At 42.7% G+C, this 23291-nt stretch overlaps 3 protein-coding genes across 7 annotated transcripts; all 3 read left to right on the top strand.

Moving 5' to 3' along the window:
- Window positions 1-898: 898 nt before the first annotated feature.
- LOC118300347 lies at window positions 899-12054 on the top strand. Of its 2 annotated transcripts, none has more exons than XM_035624664.2 (10): window positions 899-1000; window positions 1593-2037; window positions 3213-3725; window positions 4400-8043; window positions 8136-8406; window positions 9056-9250; window positions 9349-9441; window positions 9549-9735; window positions 10010-10217; window positions 10320-12054. In XM_035624664.2, exons 2-10 carry the CDS (start codon window positions 1656-1658, stop codon window positions 11583-11585), a joined length of 6759 nt encoding a protein of 2252 aa, XP_035480557.1. In that variant the 5' UTR covers window positions 899-1000; window positions 1593-1655; the 3' UTR covers window positions 11586-12054. The 2 variants fall into 2 exon arrangements, with proteins under 2 accessions (XP_035480557.1, XP_035480546.1); XM_035624653.2 differs by having other exon boundaries at window positions 1593-2121.
- An 810-nt stretch (window positions 12055-12864) lies between these two features.
- Window positions 12865-16721, top strand: znf576.2 (zinc finger protein 576, tandem duplicate 2). 2 transcript variants are annotated; one of them, XM_035625036.2, is made up of 5 exons: window positions 12865-13019; window positions 13756-13940; window positions 14036-14151; window positions 14545-14688; window positions 14908-16721. In XM_035625036.2, the coding sequence occupies exons 2-5, from the start codon at window positions 13796-13798 to the stop codon at window positions 15763-15765; spliced, it is 1263 nt and encodes a 420-aa protein (XP_035480929.1). In that variant the 5' UTR covers window positions 12865-13019; window positions 13756-13795; the 3' UTR covers window positions 15766-16721. The 2 variants fall into 2 exon arrangements, with proteins under 2 accessions (XP_035480929.1, XP_035480938.1); XM_035625045.2 differs by lacking the exon at window positions 12865-13019 and adding an exon at window positions 13027-13154.
- A 1699-nt stretch (window positions 16722-18420) lies between these two features.
- wu:fe05a04 (zinc finger protein 668) lies at window positions 18421-23154 on the top strand. 3 transcript variants are annotated; one of them, XM_035624825.2, is made up of 5 exons: window positions 18421-18896; window positions 19009-19214; window positions 19296-19560; window positions 19850-20811; window positions 21784-23154. In XM_035624825.2, exons 2-5 carry the CDS (start codon window positions 19017-19019, stop codon window positions 22591-22593), a joined length of 2235 nt encoding a protein of 744 aa, XP_035480718.2. In that variant the 5' UTR covers window positions 18421-18896; window positions 19009-19016; the 3' UTR covers window positions 22594-23154. The 3 variants fall into 3 exon arrangements, with proteins under 3 accessions (XP_035480718.2, XP_035480709.2, XP_035480701.2); XM_035624816.2 differs by having other exon boundaries at window positions 19012-19560; XM_035624808.2 differs by having other exon boundaries at window positions 19009-19560.
- Window positions 23155-23291: the final 137 nt, after the last annotated feature.

Below are 23291 nucleotides of genomic sequence, written 5' to 3'. Positions count from 1 at the left end.
GTACAACAAAATTTAGTTTGCTAGCTCTCAGAGACACCCGCAGCAATATACAAAACAAGATAAGAAAGAAAAATCAAGAATATATACACTACTAAAATAAAATATCTATTTAAAAATATATACACAACAATAAAAAAACTAAAACCATCAAGTAAATATTTCTAGCTTCCCCTTGATTAGCTACAATAGTCACATACACCTAATATCATATCATTTTTCAGTCAATGCTGAGGGACATTTTTCCAGAAAAAATTACTTTTACTTTTGATACTTTAAATCCTTTTGGCTGATCAACTGGATTTTGAATGCAGGACTTTCACTTGCAGTGAAGTATTTTTATATTGGTGCACTGTAGAGCTGCAACAGTTAATCGATTAGTAATCAACTACAAAATTTATCGCCAATTATTTTGATAATCAATTAATCGGTTGAAGTAGTTTTTATGAAAAAAATGTCAACATTTTCTGATTTCAGCTTCTAAATGTGAATATCATCCGGTTTCTTTGCTCCTCTGTGACAGTAAACTACATATCTTTGGCTTGTTGACTAAACTAAACAATCAACTTGGGGGTTTTGGGAAACACGATCATATTTCACCATTTTATGACATTTTACGGACCAGACGACTGATCGATTAATCGAGAAAATAATCGACAGATTGATCGATTATGAAAATAATCGTTAGCTGCAGCCCTACTGCACTGGTACTTTTATTCTGGTAAATGCTCTGAGCACTCCTTCCTCCATTGGATGTCATGCACCATTTGAAGTCTGCAATCTTAAGCTACATTAATTACAATCGTTAAGTTTGCTCCTTCGTAGCCCGGTTGTAACAACGTTCTAGTCTCGTTAGTCGACAAACCTGCGGCGGAAGAAAAACCACAACTCCCAGAATCCTTTGCGGCCGCGGTCAGGCGTGACGTCACGGTGTCTGCAGCGCCTCCGTGCTGGCTTTGTGCGAGGGCGACGCGGAGATGTTTGGGCGGACGGAGCAGCTCAGGTACCCGCACATTTACATCGCAGTGTGTTCAAACACAGTCACGGGGTCGTGTGCTCACGGGCGGACGTGTGGACGAGGCGACGTTTAGCAGCTTCGGTGCCAGAACAAGTCGGAAGTGCTCACGTATCTCGCAACCTGATTTGACCGCAAATCGGTCAATCGTTGGCTGTCGAGCCTGCTGTTATTTGTGTATCCGTTGTGTGGTCACCACAAATACGCGCGCGCGCGTGTGTGTGTGTGTGTGTGTGTGTGTGTGTGTGTGTCTTGTTCAATGACATTTTCAGCATGTTAAAAGCATCAGGTTTAATTTTCACAAAGTGTTGAATCTGGGTCACATCGCAGCTCTACAGCGGCTGCCCTCCATGTTCATCGGGCTCCTTTTGTAATACAAATGTCTTCAGCCCATTCATTCTCCTCCCAGCTGTCGCCATGTAGATAACAAAGATGCTGTTCCCCGCTTCTAACATGGTTAACGATTCACAATAGTGTCCAATACGTTTACATGATGCAAAATAAATGAATACCAATCAGTGTTGATATATGTTATGATTTACCTGTGTAATTAACAGTTGTGTGGTTTTTTTTTCTATAGGATCTACTTTCATGGAAACACATTAAATAAAGGTGCATTTGAGAGGCCAAGAGGCGGGGAGCCATGCAGAGTCCCACCCGGGCGAACACAGGGCCAGACCCTGTGACCACAGCACCCACAGAGACGCCACTGGACACGGACACTGAGGCTCAGCCAGCACACCGAGAACCACACGAGGAGACGATCCAGCCTGAGGCTCCTGTCGAGACGGACACGGTGATCGCATCGCAGCAGGATGAGGCAGGGGCGCAGACACCTGCAACCGTGGCCGTCACACTAGCAGTGGAAGAAGAGACTGCTGTGCAGCCTCCTCGTGAGCCCTCAGAGGACCCAGGGGGGCTGGAGATGGACTCTGCTCTAAAGCCAAGTGCACCCGCACAATCTGACAGAAACACGGATCCGCTGCGCGATGGGAAAAAGGCGAAGAAGCAGGACAAACGTGATGGTAGGAAATATGTTCCTTCCAAGAAGGCCATGATAGATCCTCTGAAAATGGACATGTCCAAACAGCTGGCTGTGCCTCTAACAAGTGAGTGTTTCACCTCCTACCTGCACGGTGTTTGATTCTTACATCGTATTAGGACTAAACGTGCAGAAGGCAGAGTTCCTTGTCATGAGGTGTTTTCCTCGAATCCCAGTTTACAGCGTGAGAGCACGTGCACATGGCAGTCGGTACAGTAAACAGATGGAGAAATGTGTTTTTATTGACTTCTTTGGCATCTTTGTTTCTGTGATATTGTCTTTACAGGAGCATGTTTGTTTCTGTGATTTCTGCAGCAGCATCTTGATTGATTTTAGGCTTAATATACAATATTCAACTGTAAAAATGATCTACAGTAAATACAGTGTGCTCAAACATTGTGGAATTAAGAAAGTATGCTTTCAAAAACACTTGTACATATATTTATACAATATGCAGTGTTATTAACCCTGTAGGATTACTAGTTTCTGGAGTTCAGCAGCACAAAACAAAACCACAAGTTAGAGTTGAAATAATTATTAGGTTTGGCTGGTACATGGACTGAAATCAGCTCGTCACTTATTGCATATACTATAACTATACTGAATGTCTTGGTCCACCAGAGAGCGCTGACAAGTGCAAAAATGTCCTGCTCGTTTCATATTTCTGTCATATTTCATAAAAATTAAAGGATTTTCATCAAAATATTTATTTGACTATGAATGAAAGTAGTCCGCTGAGATATCGTTCTCATATTTTTTGTACTCGTATCTGCCTCAAAAGATCCAGTTTTGGTTAACTGTACTCTAGCTGTCCATGTTCTTCACACTTTGATGGCTCCAATGCAAATGCTCTGACTTCCCGTAGATGAAAGTAGCATTATATAGTTGCATAGAGATGCAGGGGTTTCCTTTCATAATTTTTTTGCCCAGAAAAACATTTATTTTTCTTATGTCCTGTAAAGGTGCCTTTCCACTTTTTATAAGCCGCTGTATTTACCCTCCAATCCATTTTTGACCTACATGGATGGAGCTGCAGTTACCCAAGAGACACTTTTATTTTTCTTTGTTACAAGCCTTTATACTTAAGTCACAGACGTCTCTTGCCTTACAGTATGAACACATGATACACATTAACTTCCTTCCTCTGATTTCTTCCAGCTTCTCAGCTCTCCCTGCAGTGCATTGAGTGCCACATAATCTTCAGTGACCCCAAGAGCAAAGAGCGTCATCTGAAGTTGAGCCATCGGGCAGAATATGAACAGTGCATACTGAGGGATGCCCTTTTCGCCTGTTACGTTTGTGACCGCCACTTCACAAACTCCACAGAGCTCATGGTCCACCAGAAAGCCCACATCGAGAAGAAACCCTTCAAGTGTCCGATCTGTGGTGTGGCCTTCAACAAGTCATCAGAGCTCACCCTTCATAAAAAAATTCATTTTGGCCAGGATGGGTATGCCTGCACCGACTGTGGCAAACCTTGCAAAACTTTGACATTGCTGAAATATCACCGCCGGACACACACTGGAGAAAGGCCATATGTTTGCAAGGAATGTGGAAAAAGGTTCAGCATGTCCAAAGCTATGCACAAACATTTTCTGTCACACTTGCCAGAGGGAGCTGAAGTAGAGGAGGGAGCCACCACAGCTAAAGCACAACGGAAGAACAAAGATGGTGAGAAAACTTTTCATGTTACAAATCATTCTACACATTGAAATGGTAAAAAATAAATAGTTCTTATCGATGCTAGTACCATGGCTCCACGAATTCTACCACTTTGGTCCCTACTAAAGTGTCCGGACTAAAATATCCACAACTATTTTCTGGATTTCCATCAGTGTTTGTACAGACATTCATGGTTTTTCTCCAGTATCATTTTCATATTTGTGATCTTGAGGGAAATATTCTGACAGCTGTTGAATAGATTATCATAAAGTGTGGGCCAAGCATTCATGTACTTCTCAGGAGGAATTATATTCATATTGTTGATTCCCTAACTTGTCAATGAGAAAAATCATCAGGTCAGAATTGTATTTGTCCAGTACTTGGTTAATGACTAAACTAATTCAAACTAATAGACATTAAACTAAAGGATATTTCCACCAACCTCATCTGGACTTGTTGCAATTAAGGCTCATTAATGAAGTGAGGCTTAACTAACACACTAAACTAAATATGTGAATATTATAAACACTATACCTGTCTCTTTAGTTTAAAGCAGCACTGTGTCTATGTGCATCCTCAAAGAGCTACTTGAATGGTTAAAATTGTAAGGTTGCAGGAAATATGTTTTTTATTTTCATGGTATACCAAATTACATCACAGCTTTTTTCCTTTATTTTCTTTAGGTCCTCCTTCAGTAAAGTATTCTTGTCCCATATGCAAGGCAAATTTCAAGACTACCAAGACACGGATACGTCATATGAAAATTAAGCACAACATGTTGCCTGCTCCAGCCAGTAATGCCCGAGCAGCTGTGCAGCAAGTGAAACAATGTACACCCATCATAACTCCAATATCTATCTGCCAACCGGGACTACTACAGCTGGAGCCCAATGGACCTCTGCAAAAAGTTGATTCCAATATTGACACAGAGCAGATTCGCCGACTAATTGAATCTCTAGGAAATGTGCAGAAAGTGAACCAAGTAGTCATATTGGGGCAGGTGCCCCCTCATGCGCCACCACTGGAATTGCAACAGATATCACAGATGGCAGAACCAGTTAATATCAGTCCGCCACAGATAGATTTTATAGGACTGAACCAGTCAGAATCTAAGACAGTTGAATATGAAACTTTAAACAACCGATGTGATTCAATGGAGCAAACAATTATACTGGAACCTATAACACCAGATGGACAACTGGAAAACCCTTCTTTCTCAGAATTCGGTTCCCACATAGCCACAGGTGAAAGTATAGAGCTGACACTTGTACAGACCAAACAAACTGAGAGACCCGAGGGAGAGGTGATGCATCAGATACTTCAACAGCCTGAGATCAGTGTGATTCAATCTGACCCTGTGGATCAAATGGTTTGTCAGAATGAGCTAGCAGACATCAAACAAAACCTTGAGCAAACGGTCATATTAGAACTTACTCCTGCTTTGATACCAACTTTAGAGCTGGAACAATCCCAAACTGTGCAACAAGAAGAAAACCCATCCTCATCTCTAGTACCAACCACTGAACTAGAGAATACTCCAGATCAGACTGTTATAGATGAGCGAGAAACCAGCCTGTCAGTCCCACCACTGATGCCAACAGTCGAGTTGGAGCTGACACCTTTACAAACAGAGCAACAGGACCTTACTTCATGCCATTTTGTTCCATCACACACAATTACACAAACACCAATAGAATCTGAAACTGATCCCAAGGAAGATGATGATTCACAGTTGCAGACAGTAAATCTAGATCAGATCCACAATGTGATGGACGGAGTTGCACCACAAGAGACACAAGAAAAAGCTGAACAAAAGCCATCTGAACAAGAGCCATGTGAGAAATTGCTAGTAGATCACAATGAGGGTCAGGAAAAGTCTGAAGTTGAGGACACATCACCAAAACATGAGGTTCCATCACAGTTAGAGACCAAGCAGGTGCCACAGATCTCAGAGTTACCTGTAAATGTAATGTCAGCTCAAGAACTGGTTAAAGTGCGGAAAAGAAAGACAGCCAGTGCGTTTTTCTTTCAAGGATATATACAAGAACAGGTCAGATCAATACATAAGGATGATTCACAGATTGAAGCCAAACCTGCCAAACGCCAAAGAACAAAAAAGTCTCACCTCGTTGTTAAATTTGGTCCACAAAGCAAAGAAAAGAAAAACAAGAAACAGAAGAAACCATCACAGCAGCGTCAGTCCCCACAGGATGAAGAGACAACAGCATGTCTCTCAGGGAAAAAAGCAGCATCACAGAAGAAGGGAAGAAAGGGCAAAAAAGACAGGAAAATGGGGCATTTGGTATCTACAGCTGAAATAAAATCACCTTCATCGACCCAGGAATCACAGGTGCAACAAATCAGAGAGCATTCAAGAAAAAATAAAATGAAAAAGCAAAAAGAAGACGCCAGGGAGGGCGTGGTGCAAATAAGTGAACACAAAACTGTTGCTTCTCCTGTATTTAAAAAGAAAAAACAAACAAAAATATTGCGTAATGACCAACCCAAGAATGCCAAGGGTAGGAAGAGAAAGAAAAACCCTGCAAAAGAGGAAGACGTCAATACAAAACCAAGCGAAGCTTTAGCAGACACACAAGGACCACTCATAACACAAGACTCTCTTCTTCTACTAAAAGGCCATAAACAGCCCCAGCTGAAAGTTTACAAGTTAGACCCTTCAAAGGCATCGGGTCAGACACAGGAGGCTTCACCTCATGAGTCCCCGCAAGACGACAAACACACAAAAAGTGAGTCTACAAAAAATCTCTCAGCAGAAAGTAAGAAGAAAGGAGGAAGACCAAAAAAGAACCAGAAAGCTCTTTCGTTGCTGTCCTCGTTACAGGTTTCCCGTCAACTACCTGAGACACTACCCACCAAGCCAAAGACCACCAGGAAGCGCAAAGCCTCCTCAAAAGTAGAGACCGAGGGAGTGATAACTTCTTCTCATTCCAAACGTGCCTTGGAGTGCAAGGACTGTGGGGAGAGATTCAGTGAACTCTCGTCACTTCAGAAGCACAAGGCAACAGTGCATATTGTAGAGAGTCCAGGTCTCACTTACACCAATGGGAACATCTTTGAAGGGGTCTCCAGGCTGGATCTTTACCAGCTTCCAAAACAACGTGATAAGGTTGTTGGGGTGATGAATGCTGCTGCAGACTGGGACACTGAGCCTGAGATGGTAGAGATGGCTTTAGAAGAGAGAGAGCGAACTGTCTCTTTTCCAGCTTTGATTCCATCCCCTTCTTTACTTGTTCCTCCTCCTGAGGTTGAAACGAGTCCCTATGAAGATAAACGTCGGAGTAAAATAGACGCAGATGATCAGTCTGAAACCTTTACAGAAATTCGCTCTCCATCTGGTCAACTGAAAAATAATGACACGCCTCCAAATTTCACATCTGATTCTGCTTCATGTACCTCTACTCAGACAAAGAATGTGGATACCAGAGACCCTTTGGCGTCAGATGAAGGCAAGCGAGAAAAAAGTAATCCGAAGCATCCCAGCTCAGAATCTGATGTTCAAGCAAACACGGATGAAGACATTAAGGAGGATTTACTTCTCGAGGTAGATTTAGTCACTGTTGGGGAGCAGAATGAAAGAGATGATCTAACCTTACCTCAAGAAAGTGTTCCCCAAAATGAATCAGAGGAAACAGGTAATTCTGAGGTTGTAAGTAGTGGAAAACTTACACCACCAAGACAGGTTGAAGAGGCAACAATGGAGAAAAGTCATACTTCGCAGACTGTGTCGTGCTCTACGCATCCAGTAGAGATCAAGGAAGAGGAGGAAGAATTATTAGTCCAGAGAAAAAAAGGAGGGAAAGGAGCTGTTACAAAGAAAGCTTCAAGAGGTAGGAGACGAGGATCAGGACATCTAAAAAGGGGATTGATATCTAAGACAACTTCAGGAGGAGATACTGTCAGAGGAACAGAATCAGAGAAAGAACAAGATGAATGTCAGATAGTTTACGAAGAACATCCGATCACATCGGATTCAGAAATTCATGATCAAATTGAGACTGGCACAAAGACTTCACAGCCAGAGATCAATCCTGAAATTGAGGCCAACAAAGCTACTGCACCTGTCGCATGTTTGCCTCTCGTGCCTCTAGAGGAATCTCCTGAAGAGCGAGTCGTGTTTGAGCTTGAGTCTGTCACCACGAGCGTTGAGGAAATAATGAATGAAGGAGAGCTAAAGGGAGGAGCGGAACGTGACAGGGAGGTTGATCAGTCTCCAGGCATCATACTGGAGAAGTTCCTCACCTCCAGACGGATAGAGCCTGCTGACACAGAGCCATGCCAGATGACCCCAAGGAGCAATCAAAGACAGGTGCGATACTAATTGTATCAACAAACACTCTACATTAACAATGAATAATGAGTTCAAACATTACAATGTTACAAAATGTGTTTTTTTTCCAGGGTTTGGACAACATTACTGAAAACGAAGTACAAGTCTCTGAGAGCCAGGAGATCAAGGTTGAAGAGAATACCGCAGATCCGCTGCTGGTTGCGCCCACCTGTCAAAATAGAAAGAACGCAAGTGTGCAGCCACAGCACCAACGAGATATAAGGAACGTTCTGGTGAAAGAGGAGAGCAGCCTCATGCTGACTGAGGCTCAGGCCCCACAGGGCAGCAGACACATCAGATGGAATGTTGAACCAGTGAACAATGAAGATACTGCCACTCCTTGTAAGTATTAGCGTGTACTCTATCAACATTTTAAATCATTTAAGGAAATCTGATTATTTGCTTTTTTAAGTGTGTTTCGCCCTTTTGCCCTCTATGAGACAAACAAGATGATTCACAGTAAATAGTCCGGCCGGGTGGGAGTGCGACAGATGCCCTGCTGCTCAAGGCGTATGCGCCTTAAGCATTTGGCTATGGGTTGCCCTGATTATTTGTTATTTTGCTGCTGAGTGTCTGTGCATTAGATCAGAGCTAGATGAAAACTGCTAGATGGGCTATCTTAAAACTTTAAAAAATACACTTACCAACACAAATGTAAAAGTTATGGTTTTAAGGTGAGTTACATGCCGTTGATACTCGATGGCAAACAACTCCTAGGCACTGTAACTTCCCAAAGTCTTGTTGTCACATTGAAGTTGACAGCCAACCTGTAGGTACAAATAGATGTAGAGCTGTTATGAATGTATAATCCACTGTAGATTATGAAATATAGACAATCAATAGAATGATATAATGCAATTCCTCCTTTACATGGTATGGATGCTTTTCCAGAAAATAAGTGATAAATAAATAAATCAGTGTGGGATGGTAAATTCACCATGTGCTGCCTTTTCAGAGATGGATTCAAATGTTTTTGGACTTGTCTTTTCAGCAATGCAGAGTGGGGAGACAAGTGACTGTTGCATCACACCAGAGTTCAACACCAACCAGTGTATCTTCTACCCGGTTAAAGAGGAGGAGAGGGAGGTTCTCCTGGGAGCCACTCAGACCAGCAGACAGAGTTTGGACCATGAGGTGTCCGGTGCTGCTCATCAGACAGAGCTTCAGTGCGCTGATAGTGTTTCATGTGAGTCTTTGTTTTCTAGTCATATTTTCAGGACATCAAAGCATTTTTGGAAAACCTATTTTGGTTATATGGTATAATGCTGACCATGTTAACAACAGATGAAGGGAGCCATGCCGCACAAGACCACCAGGAAGTGAGTGTGAGAGGACTGTTGTCTGAACCAGGGGTCAGAGACTTTACAGATGGACAAGGTCTGTTTTCTGTTTTAAAAACACTAACAATGGTAGCTACATGGCCTTCAGCTATTATATCAAAATTGTTGAACATAGATATCTCTATAAAGTATCCAATCTTTCAGCTGAGGCAGATGCTGAGTGGCCTCATCCAACAGACCTCTGGGACTTTCTCCTCCGGAGTTCTGATGAAGAAGAGCAGGGTGGTTTTGAACTGTCTGATCCTCAGCTTGAATCAGAAGCAGAAGTAATGGCCTATTTCTACAAGAACAAGACCAACGGAGCACGACAGCCAGATAAAACATCACAAAAGTACAGTACAAATTAATGTTTTAAGTCTTCACAAGCCTTTGGAGAACACTGCTGCAACATGTAAACTGTCAAATTGGGCAGAACTAATAATTTATTATAATTAAACGTTTTCTTAAAAGGAACCATTAAGGGCCAACTCTGAGTTTTGGAGATGATTATGGTAAAAAAGAAAACTTGGCACTTATATAGTCATTACAAACAGGGTAAATATGATCTTCATGTATGGGGTGCTCACCTTTTTGCTCATTATGTGTTTTTCCTTTGTCTTCCTTAGTTTGTCATCTTCAACAAGCCAGCTCCAAACATCAGGAGATGAAAACAGGACCAGAGAGCCCATTGATTACTTCTCCAAATATTTTGGTTGGGATGCCTGGGTAGAAATTGCCTATTGCACAAATAAATGTTCCAGCATGCCGAAGCCAATCACAGCCAGAGAGGTTGCACAGTTTGTTGGGATCCACATTGCAATGGGAACTTTGAAGGTTTGTCCTCCTGTTTGGTTTCTTCAAAGATTACTTGGCTCTGTTAATTAGCTGCAAGACCACCAAACGTTGTTATTCATTTGGTCTCTTGTTACTTTTCAGTTTCCCAGTCCAAGGCTCTACTGGGAGGACTTGACTAAGGTACCCTTAATTGCTGAAGCCATGCCACTTTCACGCTTCCTCGAGCTGACTTGTATGTTGAAGTTAGCTTCTCCAGCAAAAGATCCAGCGGACAGTAGTGCTCAGGAGGCAAGGCCCAACAGTGACTTTGGACTGCTAGGTAAAACTCTGCCAAGCAGCGTAAGTGACGGGCAAAGCTTACGTGACAAGACAAATGATTTGAACAGTTCTAAAACACAGACTGATCCCCTTTGGAAGGTTCAGCCAATACTGTGCCATTTCAAAGCTGGGTGTCAGTCACTGAGAAGAGAGGGTGATTATGCAGTTGACCAATATCTACTTCCTTTGACCGGGAAGCTGCAAAATAACAAAGTGTCCCTGCACTGCACGACATTAATTGAATTTGGTGGTTTACTCTTACATGTGGATTTTAAATTAAATCTCTCGGACAAAGAGGACGCTGTAGAAAAAATGGTCTCAAAAGGTAGTATGGTGTTTCTCTGCAAGCAAGAACTCTCTACCCCCGCAATGCTGGAGCGCCTTCTAGTTGCTGGGGTGCATGGTGCAGGCAGGGTGGGTGGAGCACGAGGTCAGATCGGGGATGAGTTTGTAAGCTCGGACGGGAAGCTGATGTTACGCAGGTCACACTGTGGCTTCATACTTTCGACTGCGGGGAATGGCCAGAGGGACATGGCTTCTCTCATAGACAACTTTGAAAAGGCCCAGATGTCAGCTCGTCTCAACAGAGATTTGCGAAGTCTTTACCCTATTCCCCTCACTGCGTCAGCCCCAACCTGCTGGCCTCAAGCGGTGCTCTGGTACCTTACAGATCTGGCTTTGGTCAACTCCTGGCTGCTGTACCGACAGGATCAAAGGGCACTTTCTGCACCTTTGACACTCATGGCCTTCAGACTGGAGGTATCCAAGGCTTTGATCCACTCCAGTGGCTCTGATACCCAGGACTCTGTTCCCCCTCAACCCCCCACAGAGAAGGCCCATACAACAAATGAAACGCCCAATCCCAGCCTGGTGGAGGAAAGTCCTCTGCCAGATGCAGCGACGCGGTACGATGGTTCGGGCCACTGGCCAGAGCAGCTGGGGGAGGGAGAAGGAGGCAGGTGTCGTTTTGCGGACTGTCAGAGAACATCTCGAGTGCTATGCCTTAAGTGCTGTGTCTTCCTTTGTATCTCGCGTAACCACAACTGTTTTTTGAATTTCCATAATCAAGGGAGTTTTGGAAAAGAGTAGTCTTTACCCTTAATTTTTAACATCTTACTTCCTGATACAGGATGTTGCTGTGTTTTTTAGGTCTATGTAAACACAGCTTATCAAAAACAATGCTATTACATCTTCTGTCCTGACAACTTTTCCATGATGCCTTCCACTGGCAGTGTCATTCTTTTGTAGGATTATTGGGCTGCAGTTTAAAAAACAAATGCTTTATGACGTGGCTTGTTATGTCATTACATAGCATGTGTAAAAATGAATTTGCTTTCAGAAAGAAATGTTTAAAACACTCATAGCCATACACTTTTTCTGTTAAATAAGAGATAAAATGATTTTGCTCGAATTGCAATTATCATATTTTTACTATTAATTTAAACCTGACCTGTTTTACATTACACAATGAGCTTGTTTAATAGCTATATGATTGTAACATTATTTAAGTGAATTTCAGAAAATGAAATAAAAACTGATTTATATAATACCTGCTTAATTTGAGGTGGGTTTTTGTTTGTTTATTTGTTTTGTTTAAAAAATCCCAGGAGTCACTAATGATATTCAAGTGTCCCAGTAAGCAATGACAGTGAGCTTGTGGGCACAGTAGCAGGACCCTGAAACTGAAACAGTGACATGGAATTCAGCCATTATTATGATCACCAAAATATTGATATTATCAATACAAAGTATTTTTTTAAATATGAAGAAAAGCGTCAATATGAATAATACAAAGACATATACTAGAGTTAGAGTGGACATGTGATAGTATTCAGAAGCAGTCTGTTTATAATGCATTTACCTCATAAGTCATGACGCATTTCTCTTACTTACGCTGCAACACGATAAAAAGTATTGATTTCACAGATTTCCTCATTTGAAATAATCACCTTAACTGTTAACTGTGAACTAAACACTATCTACTATACATACTTATTTATATTTTTTTTGTTTATTTGTCTTATAATATTAGGTTTACACATTAAGATAATAGTGTGCTTTGGCTGTTTGGGAGATAAAAGTATTAGAGTGGAGTTTACAATGTGCACTTTTATTTGTATTGGGTCACGTGACGAAGAGCAATCATAGAATCAGAATCAATAGACAATGAGGTTAGACCAAATAAATCCATGCCCATGAATGTAAAGCTGTGCAGTTGGTGCGGTGTGAACTGGTGCAGTCACATTTTAAAAACCAGGATGCTTTATTACAATGCCTTTCCCACGCTGTTGGAACAATTGAAATCATGTGCCTCGTTTCCGTTAAAATACTTCTGATCGATGACTGAACAGTTATCCTCCCTCTCAACAACCGGTACCATCCGGCAGAGAGTCTCTGGCGGCCATCTTAGTTGTACCAACGGCTATCACAACACACGTCAGGAAGTGTCGGACCCGATCTGTGTGTTGTACTTCTGTTGGGGTCAACTCTCCCAGTCAAACTACAGTCAAAGAGCGGTCTGAGGTAACGCAACGGTTTGCTCTGTTTTTTAAAAAAAATCTTGTTATAGAAATAATTTACGACACATGCAGATGTCGTTGTGTGTAACATGGATCTGTGTGAGATGCACGCGGGCGCCAAACAATGAGTAAAAAGTTGGTACGTGAGGACGCACGAAAAGTCTCGATCCGCTTTGAATGGCAGCCCGTGTTGTTAGCGCTAACAGCTAGCTAGCTAGCTAGCATTAGCCCGCTCGATGGACGGGTTTTTAAAAATGATCAGCGGCAGCTACGCGCACGGACGTTAAACTGGAGCAGTTATAATTTCTTTACACGATTCACTCTCACTGGGTAGCCTCGTTAGTGCATTTTAATCAGATAACAGCAGGCCGGATGTTCGCGAGCTTGCATGCGGCTAGTTAGCCTAGCCGAGGGGCCTGAAGGCAGCAACGTCCGCTAACGTTAGCCCGGATGATCTGAAACTTGTGTGATTCCGGGCTAGGAACTGGACAGATAGTTGGAAATCGCTTAAGCTACTCAGAATGTGGCCTGCTTACCCATTACGTTACAGTTACATTTGCCTAACTAGTACGACATATTGTTTATTTCCATCTGTTGAACATGACTGGTTGTTGACGTAATTCCCGATGTCTGCGGGATTATACGAGTGATGTTTCCCGCTGTTAATCAAACTATACCCGCAGGTTCTACAACACTTGAACCTTCTGTCTGATTATTGCTCCTGTTTCTTTTAAATGAAGGAACATTTCGAGTGCCTGCTGAGACCACCCAGTATCCTAGATGGACTCGGATATTTTGAACATAGAGGAGATAGTGATGGGACGGGGGTTGCCAGATCCACCTCCCGAGGTTCCCCCCGAAAAGCCAGCGGAACCATACAAACCCAAAACTTTGAACGGCCCCCCTGTGCCCGCCGTTCAATCCTGTAAGTGCTACAGTGGTCGCAGCTTGTTTGCATGAGAGCAACTGAAAGATTGACTTTTTTCCTCCCCTGTATGATCTTTCAAATCTCTCTTCCAGACCAGCATGAAAATCTGCAGTGTTTCCAGTGCTTCATCACATTTTGCAGTGCCAAAGCCAAGGAAAGGCACATGAAGAAGAGCCACCGTGAAGAGTATAAGCAACAGCTTCAGCAGGTGTGTTTCATGACATTGGTTTACCAGAAATGGTGGATGTACGTGTCACTCACACATTTTGAATATGACTAATACAATTTATATGTACATGCAAATACCCCTTGCATATGGTGTTAATGACATGTATTCGTAAGCACGGCATGTTTTCAACACCACGTGCTTATACTGACTTTTTGAGTTGCAGTCCACATTGTTTGTCTTTCCAATGCTGTGATCTTTTATCCTTTCTGTTGCCGTAGAGTTGATGGAATTGCAGCTCGTGGAAAAAAAGATCACAGACATATTAGGGCACATGGCTTGTCCTCTGTGAACAAAGTGAATTTGATACACTATTAGCTCCTGGTCTTGAATACTCCTAATTTTTTGTCTCTTCCTCATTTTATTTGTTCACAGGGAAACACACTGTTCACATGCTATGTGTGTGATCGCACATTCCTGTCATCCGAGGAACTGACGCAGCACCAGCCAACACACAGCAAGGATGACAAGCCCTTCAAATGCGTTCACTGCAAGGAGAGCTTTAAGACATTCTCTGAGGTGTGTATAATTTTAAAATTTTTATTTTAAGGATTTCTTTCAAAATCTCGGGTAATATTGACACTGAATAACATGATGAATGCCAACATCTAGGTGAATATTAGAAATTACCTTCTCTAATACAAATTAAATTATGTTTCTATCTTCAGATACTAAACACTTTTTAGTTCAATACTTGCGTAATGATTTTGTTTAATGTTTTACTTCTGACTTATGCAGCTCACAACCCATAGAAGACAAGTGTGTCCAGAAAAACAGTTGGTGTGTAAAGATTGCAATGAAACCTTCCGGAGTGCCGGACTTCTGCGTACTCATCGCCTGACCCAGCATCCCCGCCCGGATGTGGAGACTGCAGAGCAACCAGACGACTCTACCAAAACCCATCGCTGTAAGAAGTGTAGTCAAAGCTTTGAAACCGAGTCTGAGCTGATAGCTCACCAGGAGAAGTTCCCCGAAGGTCAGCAATGCAACGGCAGCGCTTCGTCCGTGAAGAAGCGTGGACGGCCGACCAAAGCCGAAGACCCAGCTGGCGCTGATAAAAAGGGAAAGCGAAAAAAGAAGGATGAGGCAGACGCACCTGAGGAGGCAGTGAAGGCCAGCAGTACACCAGAGTCAGCAGCACCCCCTGCAGAGGAGAAGGGGAAAGCAGGTGGAGCGAAGCGAGGCCGTCCCTCTAAAGCAGCAGCAGCAGCAGCAGCAGCAAAATCAGAAACGGAAGATAAGAAGAGTTCCGAAGATGAAAGTCAGGCTCCAGAAAAGGAGAAGAAACCTAAAGCGGATTCAGCTGCCCCGCGTCAGCACCCGTGTCCTGAATGTGACCTCTCATTCCCCAGCTTGATTCAGCTCCGTGCTCACAAGAAGGAGAAACACGCCCCGCGCAAAGCCCACCCCTGTGACGAATGTGAAGAGAGCTTTGCCCGCCCCGAGCAGCTTGACGCCCACATGTCACGGGCACACGCTGTTGGTCGTTTTGCCTGTCCGACCTGTGGAAAAAGCTTTGGCCGTGAGCGCACCCTGAAAGCTCACCAAAAAAGCCACCCGGATGAAAGCCCCGAAACCCCAATTGCAAAGAGATAATTTGGACGTGGGGACCTTTCAGAAAGTGTATGGTTTTTTGAGGATTTTAGCCAGGAATTGTCCTTTTTTAATATTGAAGATTTGATGCTTCACATAATGGTTTGAGATGAGTTTGGAATGGTTTTGAGAATGATGTTTTAGCAAATTTTGTGTTGAGTTATTGATTATGAGCTGATGAATTTATGGACGAACAGACACACACTAAATTGACTAACCAAATGTTGTTAAATCAATCTATTACACCCATGGTCACAGAACATAGTTCATTTGTAAAAACAAACCTGTTTCGATTAACTGTTAAAAAATGATTTGTTTCTGTTTTTTAAGCGTGAAATGCGTGTGGTGTTTTTTACTTTACTTTGTGTTTTGAGTTCAACTCACTTTGTGGTCAAATGTTTTTTTAATGTTTTTTTTTCTCCGATACAAATTGGGTAAGGATATACTTTGAAAAAAATTTAGATGCCTAGTAAGGATACTATGTTTGAATGTTTTGTCAAAAGAAATGTCATGTACAGCTTCTGGTTCATATTGTGCTTTTTTCTTTTTTACACTTAATATTTTGATCATAATCCTTTCTAAATTAAGTCTCATTGAGATGGATTTTTATTTTTATTTTTTTAATAATTACTTTCTGCTAACATTTTATTTTAGCCAAGTGCTCCAGATTCAATGTGGGGTGTTTGACTCGTGGGCAGAAATTATCCCTTATAATCCTGATTCGTCTTACAGTAAAAGTCTCACCTTTATTTTTTCACTTATTAGAGTAATAGTTCATGTCTTAGATATTTCTGAAATGGAACTCATTGCTTTGTAATACCTTATGAGTCCCATAAGGAACTGTGTATATCATGTTATTCGCTGATTGGATTGTTTCTCTCCCCACTGCAATGTGTCTGGACACTTCCAAAAAATGTAATAAAACATGCTATCCCAAGGGAGGCTGCTGAAGAAATGAATTGCCTTTTTGTCTATGTTCTCACTTTGTATACAGTCACACTGGCGGCTGAAATGTGGTTTTATATTGTGACAGTTGATCACACACCCACTGCACATCATGTAAGCCTATTATATTAGTGCTTCATTTACATGTTCATTATAAAGATAATTATTATTAAGAGGAGAATGTTTGCTACACTAAGTAGTTCTTCAGTGATCTTTTCAGTGAGAACCTCTGATTTACCGATGTGGATCTTCATTGTAAGGCAGCTGAACCACAAGAACTGTTTAATATTAAACATGATCCAACCTGATATCTTGTATCAGTCCTTTATAGTTTGGGACATGCTGTTATCGTCTTTTCTCAAGCATTTATAAATGCCTTTTTTTTCTCAATGCGCACTAATAGAAGAGCCTTCACAAAATTTTCCACTAATCAAAAATGAGATATGTAAGTAATTTAGTGATCCACAAAATGTGAGTTTGAAGGTATATATATATATATATAATTAATTTAATTGGTAGATTTTGTTAATTTGTATCAGACACTTGAATAGGTGAAAGCTGATGTTGCAGACCTTTTCCACTGTTGAGGGATGGTTTCGTAAGTTTGAGATAGATGGCTTCCTTCACTCCTCCTTCAAACCATCTGCCCACCTCATCTAAAATGTCTTTAAAGGAGTGTCACTTGTCCTTTAGGTGTAGTGAGGAATGTAACAACCTGTACATGGGAGAAACCAAACAACTATTTCACAAATGCATGGCCCACCACAAGAGAGACAACTCTTCAGGGCAAGACTCAGGACATGTCATGGAACCCTAAGAATCAACCTCAAGTGATTCTAATACCTGATTTTAACAAGTTTCAAGGAATGTCGTTGAAACAGTTTGGAGCACCAGTGAGCACTGACTATCCCCCACTGAGGTTAATTACCTTGGCTTCATCATAACTTTAGGACCGAAGAGGCCTCTTGGAAGAGAAGTCAAACGTCTACAAGAATCTACAACCAAGTCCAGTTGCCCCTGATTCTAAGGTCTTTAAATAACGATGACCTTGATGAATGAGGATCTCCACAGATAAACTTTGCTTGCTTTAGTTCTCCATCAAAAGTGTGGTTAAACAAGTAATGCAGACCCAAATGATAGGCAGTGAAGCTGGGGTCACTCAAAGACAGTGGTTGGTTGAATGTAGCTTCTTAGGTTTTGGTTAAAGAAAAATGCAGCACTTGGATTTTGTCTCTAATCCCTTTTTATTTTCATTTATTTATATTATAAGAGATAAGATATACCTTTATTTGTCCCACAATGGGGAAATTTGGACATTACAGCAGCAAAGTGGACAGAAGAATATAGAAAGAAATTTAAAAAAGCAATAGGTACAAAATATAACAGAAAATATGAAAAAGATATATAAATACTATATACAGAGCAGTAGCAATAGTTACACATGGATAATAAATATAAATATTGCACAGTTTGTTAATTGCACTTTAAGTGTACCAGTGAATTATTTTTCATAATGGTTCAGTTAATTTCCCCCTCTTCTTTTTTTAGCAGTTAATATTTGTGGGTTTTTTTGTACTGGTTTGTGTGTTTTTATGTGTCTGGTAGGTTGTTTTGTATTTTATGGTTTGTGTGTTTTTATGTGTCTGGTAGGTTGTTTGGCATTTTATGCTGACGATTTAGATTCAGAAGGAAACAAAAACCAAAACAACCTTCGTTGCTGGTTTGACGTGTAGTACCACTCCGGGACACCGGAGGTGCTCGAGCGCTCGGGGGTTCCTCCTCTTGCGGTGCCTCACTTGTTTTCCTTCTGCCGTGGACCTGTGCCCTTCTGCCTCCAGCTCTCGGTTATCATCGGGATCGGAGGGTTTTTGTAGCCAGCTACTCTGCTTCACTCGCACCGCCTCCACGTCGTCTGAAGGAATCGCTCTGGGTTCTTCCTTTAAATTTGGCCTTCGATAAGACACCGGAGCTGTAGATCGGGGTGACGCTCGTGGCCCCATTGTTCTGCAGCAGCACGCGTTGTCATCAGCAGCTCCTCCCGCCAGGTGCGCCAGGAGACCGGCGGCGCGTCAAGGTGTGTCGTGAAGAGACTTCACATGGGGAAGTTCTCTGACAACTCCGTCAGAAGATTGAAGCAAGACGAAAACTGAGAGCAAGAGGAATCGCCACCGACGATGGTCGCCTGACAGGTAGGTAGAGACGAGCATGTGTAATGTGTCTAGCTCGTTAATAAAGCTGTGTCTTTAACCGTTAAACGCCGAAATGCTGATTGGAGGCCCGCGCCCCTCTCTTGTGTCCCAGCAGCCATCATGTCCATTGAGTACACCATCGACATCCAGCTCACAGAGTTGGGGTTTCCGGACATCCTGCAGCCGCAGGAGCCGTCGGTCAGAGCGGCGCCCAGTCAGCCGCCCACCACACGGTCGAGCTCACACAAACGACTCCTGTCGTTGGGTGGTGAAGGAGCCGGTCCAGAGAAACAGAAACCCGGAAGTCAACAAACCACCGTGTGTTCTTCCTCTTCTTCTTCTTCTTCTTCTCCTTCCTCCTCTTCTTCTTCACACTGTAAAAGACCAACTTCCGCACAGAGTCTACACGAGGGGCACGCTGCTCCCGCCACTGCACCGGGAACCACCGGCGGCCCCCGGCGCACGACCGCGGAGGAGGGAGGCGGACAGAGGAAGGGCTTTCGCAATGGAGGAGACGCTGCCCAGGGCGGTTCAGCAGAGGCTCAGCAGGGTGTGGAGGATGACTCGGATGACAGCGAGGTTTCAGACATGTATGAGGAGGAAGAGTGTGACGAGGAAGAGGATTGTGAGGAGGAGGAGGAGGAAGAAGAAGGGCCAAATAATGGTATGAGTAACACACCACACTTTGACGTGGATCCTGTTTTTGCAATTTTAGTTCTCAAGAATTGCATCATTTCAATCTCCTTGGGGCTGAATGCCTCGGAGAATATATTGAGAGACGGACAGTTTCACAGGTTTTGTTAACAACAATAAAAAAGGTTGTCTGATTCATGTGGATAAGTTGGTCCTTCTCTAATGATTAATCTCGTTGAGTTTCTCTTCCTTTCTGCTTCTTGTATGTCTTTGGGCGTGACCGTAGTCTAATCTGTGGAGTTTTCCTTGTCGTTCTCCAGAGTCGAGTCTTTCGAGCGACTACCGCTGCAGCGTCTGTGATCTCCAGCTTCCCTCCAAACACAAGCTCCAGGACCATATGAACCTGCACACCGGAGCGCGCCCATATTGCTGCGCTGAATGCGGGAAGCGCTTCTGCCAGAATTACAACTACCGTGTCCACCTGCGCACACACGCCCAGACAAAGGTGGATCGTCTCCTGTGCCGCGTCTGTCTAATGGGCTTCTCATCACAGGAGGATCTGAAGGACCACCTGTCAAAAACCCACTTTGAGAAACAATTTTTCGAGTGTGACCTGTGCAAACGCGTGTTTACCTCTCTGAAGGCATGTGAATCTCATGTCCTGTTGCACAAAGGTATGCTGGATGTTGTGTGTAAAGTATGTGGCCGCAATTTCCCCTCTCCGAAATCCCTTGCCCGCCACCGTAAGAAGACGTGCCACCGCTTTTTTAAATGCACAGACTGCACAAAGACCTTTACCAAAAAGAATGCTCTCCTGAAACACAGCTTCTCCCATCTTGGCTTGTTGCCTTACACCTGTATACGATGTCGCTGCCACTTCCGACTGGTAAAGCTGTACCGCAAACACAAATGTGAACCTGAGCGCATTCACTGTGTGGCATGTCTGAGAGAGTTTCTCAGTCAGCAAGACTTCCAGCAGCACAAAAGGGACACGGGCTGCTGGGGCAACCAGGAGCCCAAAGGGGACGAGATCAGATGCTTGGAGTGCGGAGAGATGTTTGACAGCTCAGAAGAGCTGAAGAAACACGCTGGGGCTCACCAGCGGGTGCTGAAATGCGCTGAATGTGGAAAGGGGTTCCGGTCGGCCTTGTTGTTAATGTCCCACATGGGCGGTCATGTCGGCAAGTCGCCCTGCCTCTGTCAGAGCTGCGGACTGGGGTTCCCCCATCAGCAGAACTATGACAGCCACCTCAAGACCTGTGGACAAACACCCCGGCCTGCGGTAAGTGTTGGGGCAGAGATTTAAAGAACCAAACCAGAGTTTTTAACTGCATCACTATAAAAAGCTGCCAACCATTTTCTAAAGCATAGTGTGTATTTTTAGATACATTTCCCACCTTCCATGCAGCCATTGATTTAATTTGAGTATGAATGGTTCAATTGTGAATTTACTACAGTGTTGAACAAATGACCATAAAAGTGGCAAATCCTCACACTGGAGAAGTAGGAACCATTAAATGTTTGACGTGACAGAAATGATGAACCGGTCATTAGAATAGCTGCAGTCGATTCAACAACTGTTCAGCTTTAACCTGGATTAGGTATTTACCTTGCAGGTCCTGTTTCCTCAAAACAGGGATGAGATGTTTACATTTGCGGCGGCACATTATTTGGATAAAGCAGATGATACCAGGATACTAGCGCACAATGCACTAAAAATTAGTGTTTGCTTACTCTTTCAGTTCACTGTTGGATTTTGGATGTTGGAACGTACTTACTTACCAGTAACAACAAGTACATTGCCCAAACCTGACATTTGCATTGGCCTCCATTGACAATAACTTAAACTGCAATTTAAACTTTAATTTTTAAAGAAATAGGTAGACATTTCTTTTGATAATTTTTTTTATTCTCCTTGGATGTTTCAACACCTGCATTTTCTTACAAACTAAACAAATTAGATATTACATGTTGATTATTGAACTTTTCGTTGATTCAGAGGAAGATGTCAGTTTAGGACAGAGAAAGATGAGCTGTTTTTTTATTGCTTCCATGTTGCTGGTTGTAGCTTCCTATTTACCTGTACAGAGGATCTTCATATCTTACTCTTGGCACGAAATGGAATGTGTGTATTTCTCAAAACACCCATGTATAACTTAAAATATCCCTACCGTTGGTGTATTGCCATGTCATACTTGGGGTTTATATAATATATCTGGTAACTTGTATGCTTTTGTTGTCTTTCCCATTTTAGAGTGCTCACAAAAAACACCAGGCCTCAAAGAACTCTTCATCTGAGACAAAGAAGCTCAGTGCAAAACCAGACACATCAAGTCCAGCCAACATGGTGTCCAAGCCTGCCACTGTTTCAAACAAACCAGCTCGACCTGTCAAAGAATCTGTTCGTCCCGGACTTGTGACAGGAGACGTGTCCTCTGGCTCTGGTCCAGCAGACGGGTTATGGAAGCTCACTCTTGACAAACAGCCGCCGCCTGGTGTTGAATTTGTCTTGTATCTTCCCGTCTGCCCACCTGAAACCACTGACCAGCCCCTCTCACCCGCAGCGTCTTCACACCCTGGAGTGAATGCTGCTCTTGGAGTGCAGCTAGACGCCCCTCAGGATTTGGTCAGTGGTATTAAAGAGGATCCAGAAGGCGAAGCACCTTTGGATTTGTCTAAGAAGATTAATTCATCCAAGTTTCCACTGAGCGACATTCCTCTTCGCCCTATTAAAAACGAGCCAGAAGTATCAGAAATTTCAATAGAGGCTAATGGCGCCGAAAGACAAGATCGTAAAAGCAGTGATAGTCGAGCGGTTGTTAAAACAAACCCAGGAGAGTCCGATAGTGAAATGAAGCAGTTACAAGTGGACCCCATGGACCTCTCCCCTCAGAATACATCCTCCGAACTAATAATGGATATTAAGAAAGAGCCTCAGTCTTATGGCTATCATTTTGATTTGGGGACATCAAGATCCTGTCAGCTGACAGACTGGAGTCTGGAGAAGGAAATCAAGACGGAGGTTGACATTTCACATCCTGCATGTGCTGATAAGGAGAAATGAAATGTGGCAAGGACAGGAAAAGGTTACATTCTCTACACTTCCAAGGACAAACCTGTTTTTTTTAAACTTTTATTTATAAGAATATGGACAAATTCCAAAGGCAGAGTTTCTGCTAGAGCTGCAACTTTTTCCACATGTTTGATTAGAGTCCTGGGGTATCTCTCTATTAGCGTCCAGCAGAGGACTGTGTGACTTTTGTTTGAACATAAGAAAGATTTCTTCATTCTGCTATAATTCAAACAACACATTCCAGGCTTCGTTAGTTTAATGAATATGGAAACTGGTACTCTAATAGTTATAACATTTATTCAATAGACTCGGGTTTGCTGGCATGTATTAAGTTGAACGAAAACACTGGATTTGTTTGCATTCAGCTGAAAGCTTGAGATGGGTGTTTTTGTTGTGTATGTACACTTGACCTTTAGTACGATGTTTAATATTTTAATGTAAATAACGGTACTGCTCAGTAATATCATATTGTTAAAACTTGTGATTTAATGGTCTGCAGGTATCTTCCCGTGTTTTTCTAAATGCAAATAAATGTGTCTCTATGCAAGATCAGCTCATATGATTCTGGACGTTGTTTTTTTCCTTTGCAGAGCTACAAAATTGCCTTGTCAGCGACCGTATGAGTATGAGAAAGACCTCACACACAATTGCCTCATAACATCTTTGAAGAGAATCGCAGTATTGTCATT

Source organism: Scophthalmus maximus, chromosome 1 (genome assembly GCF_022379125.1).
Source record: "Scophthalmus maximus strain ysfricsl-2021 chromosome 1, ASM2237912v1, whole genome shotgun sequence".
Classification (NCBI taxonomy): Eukaryota; Metazoa; Chordata; class Actinopteri; order Pleuronectiformes; family Scophthalmidae; genus Scophthalmus; species Scophthalmus maximus.
The sequence above is the reverse complement of the archived record's forward strand: the minus strand, read 5'-3'. Positions and strand labels throughout refer to the sequence as shown.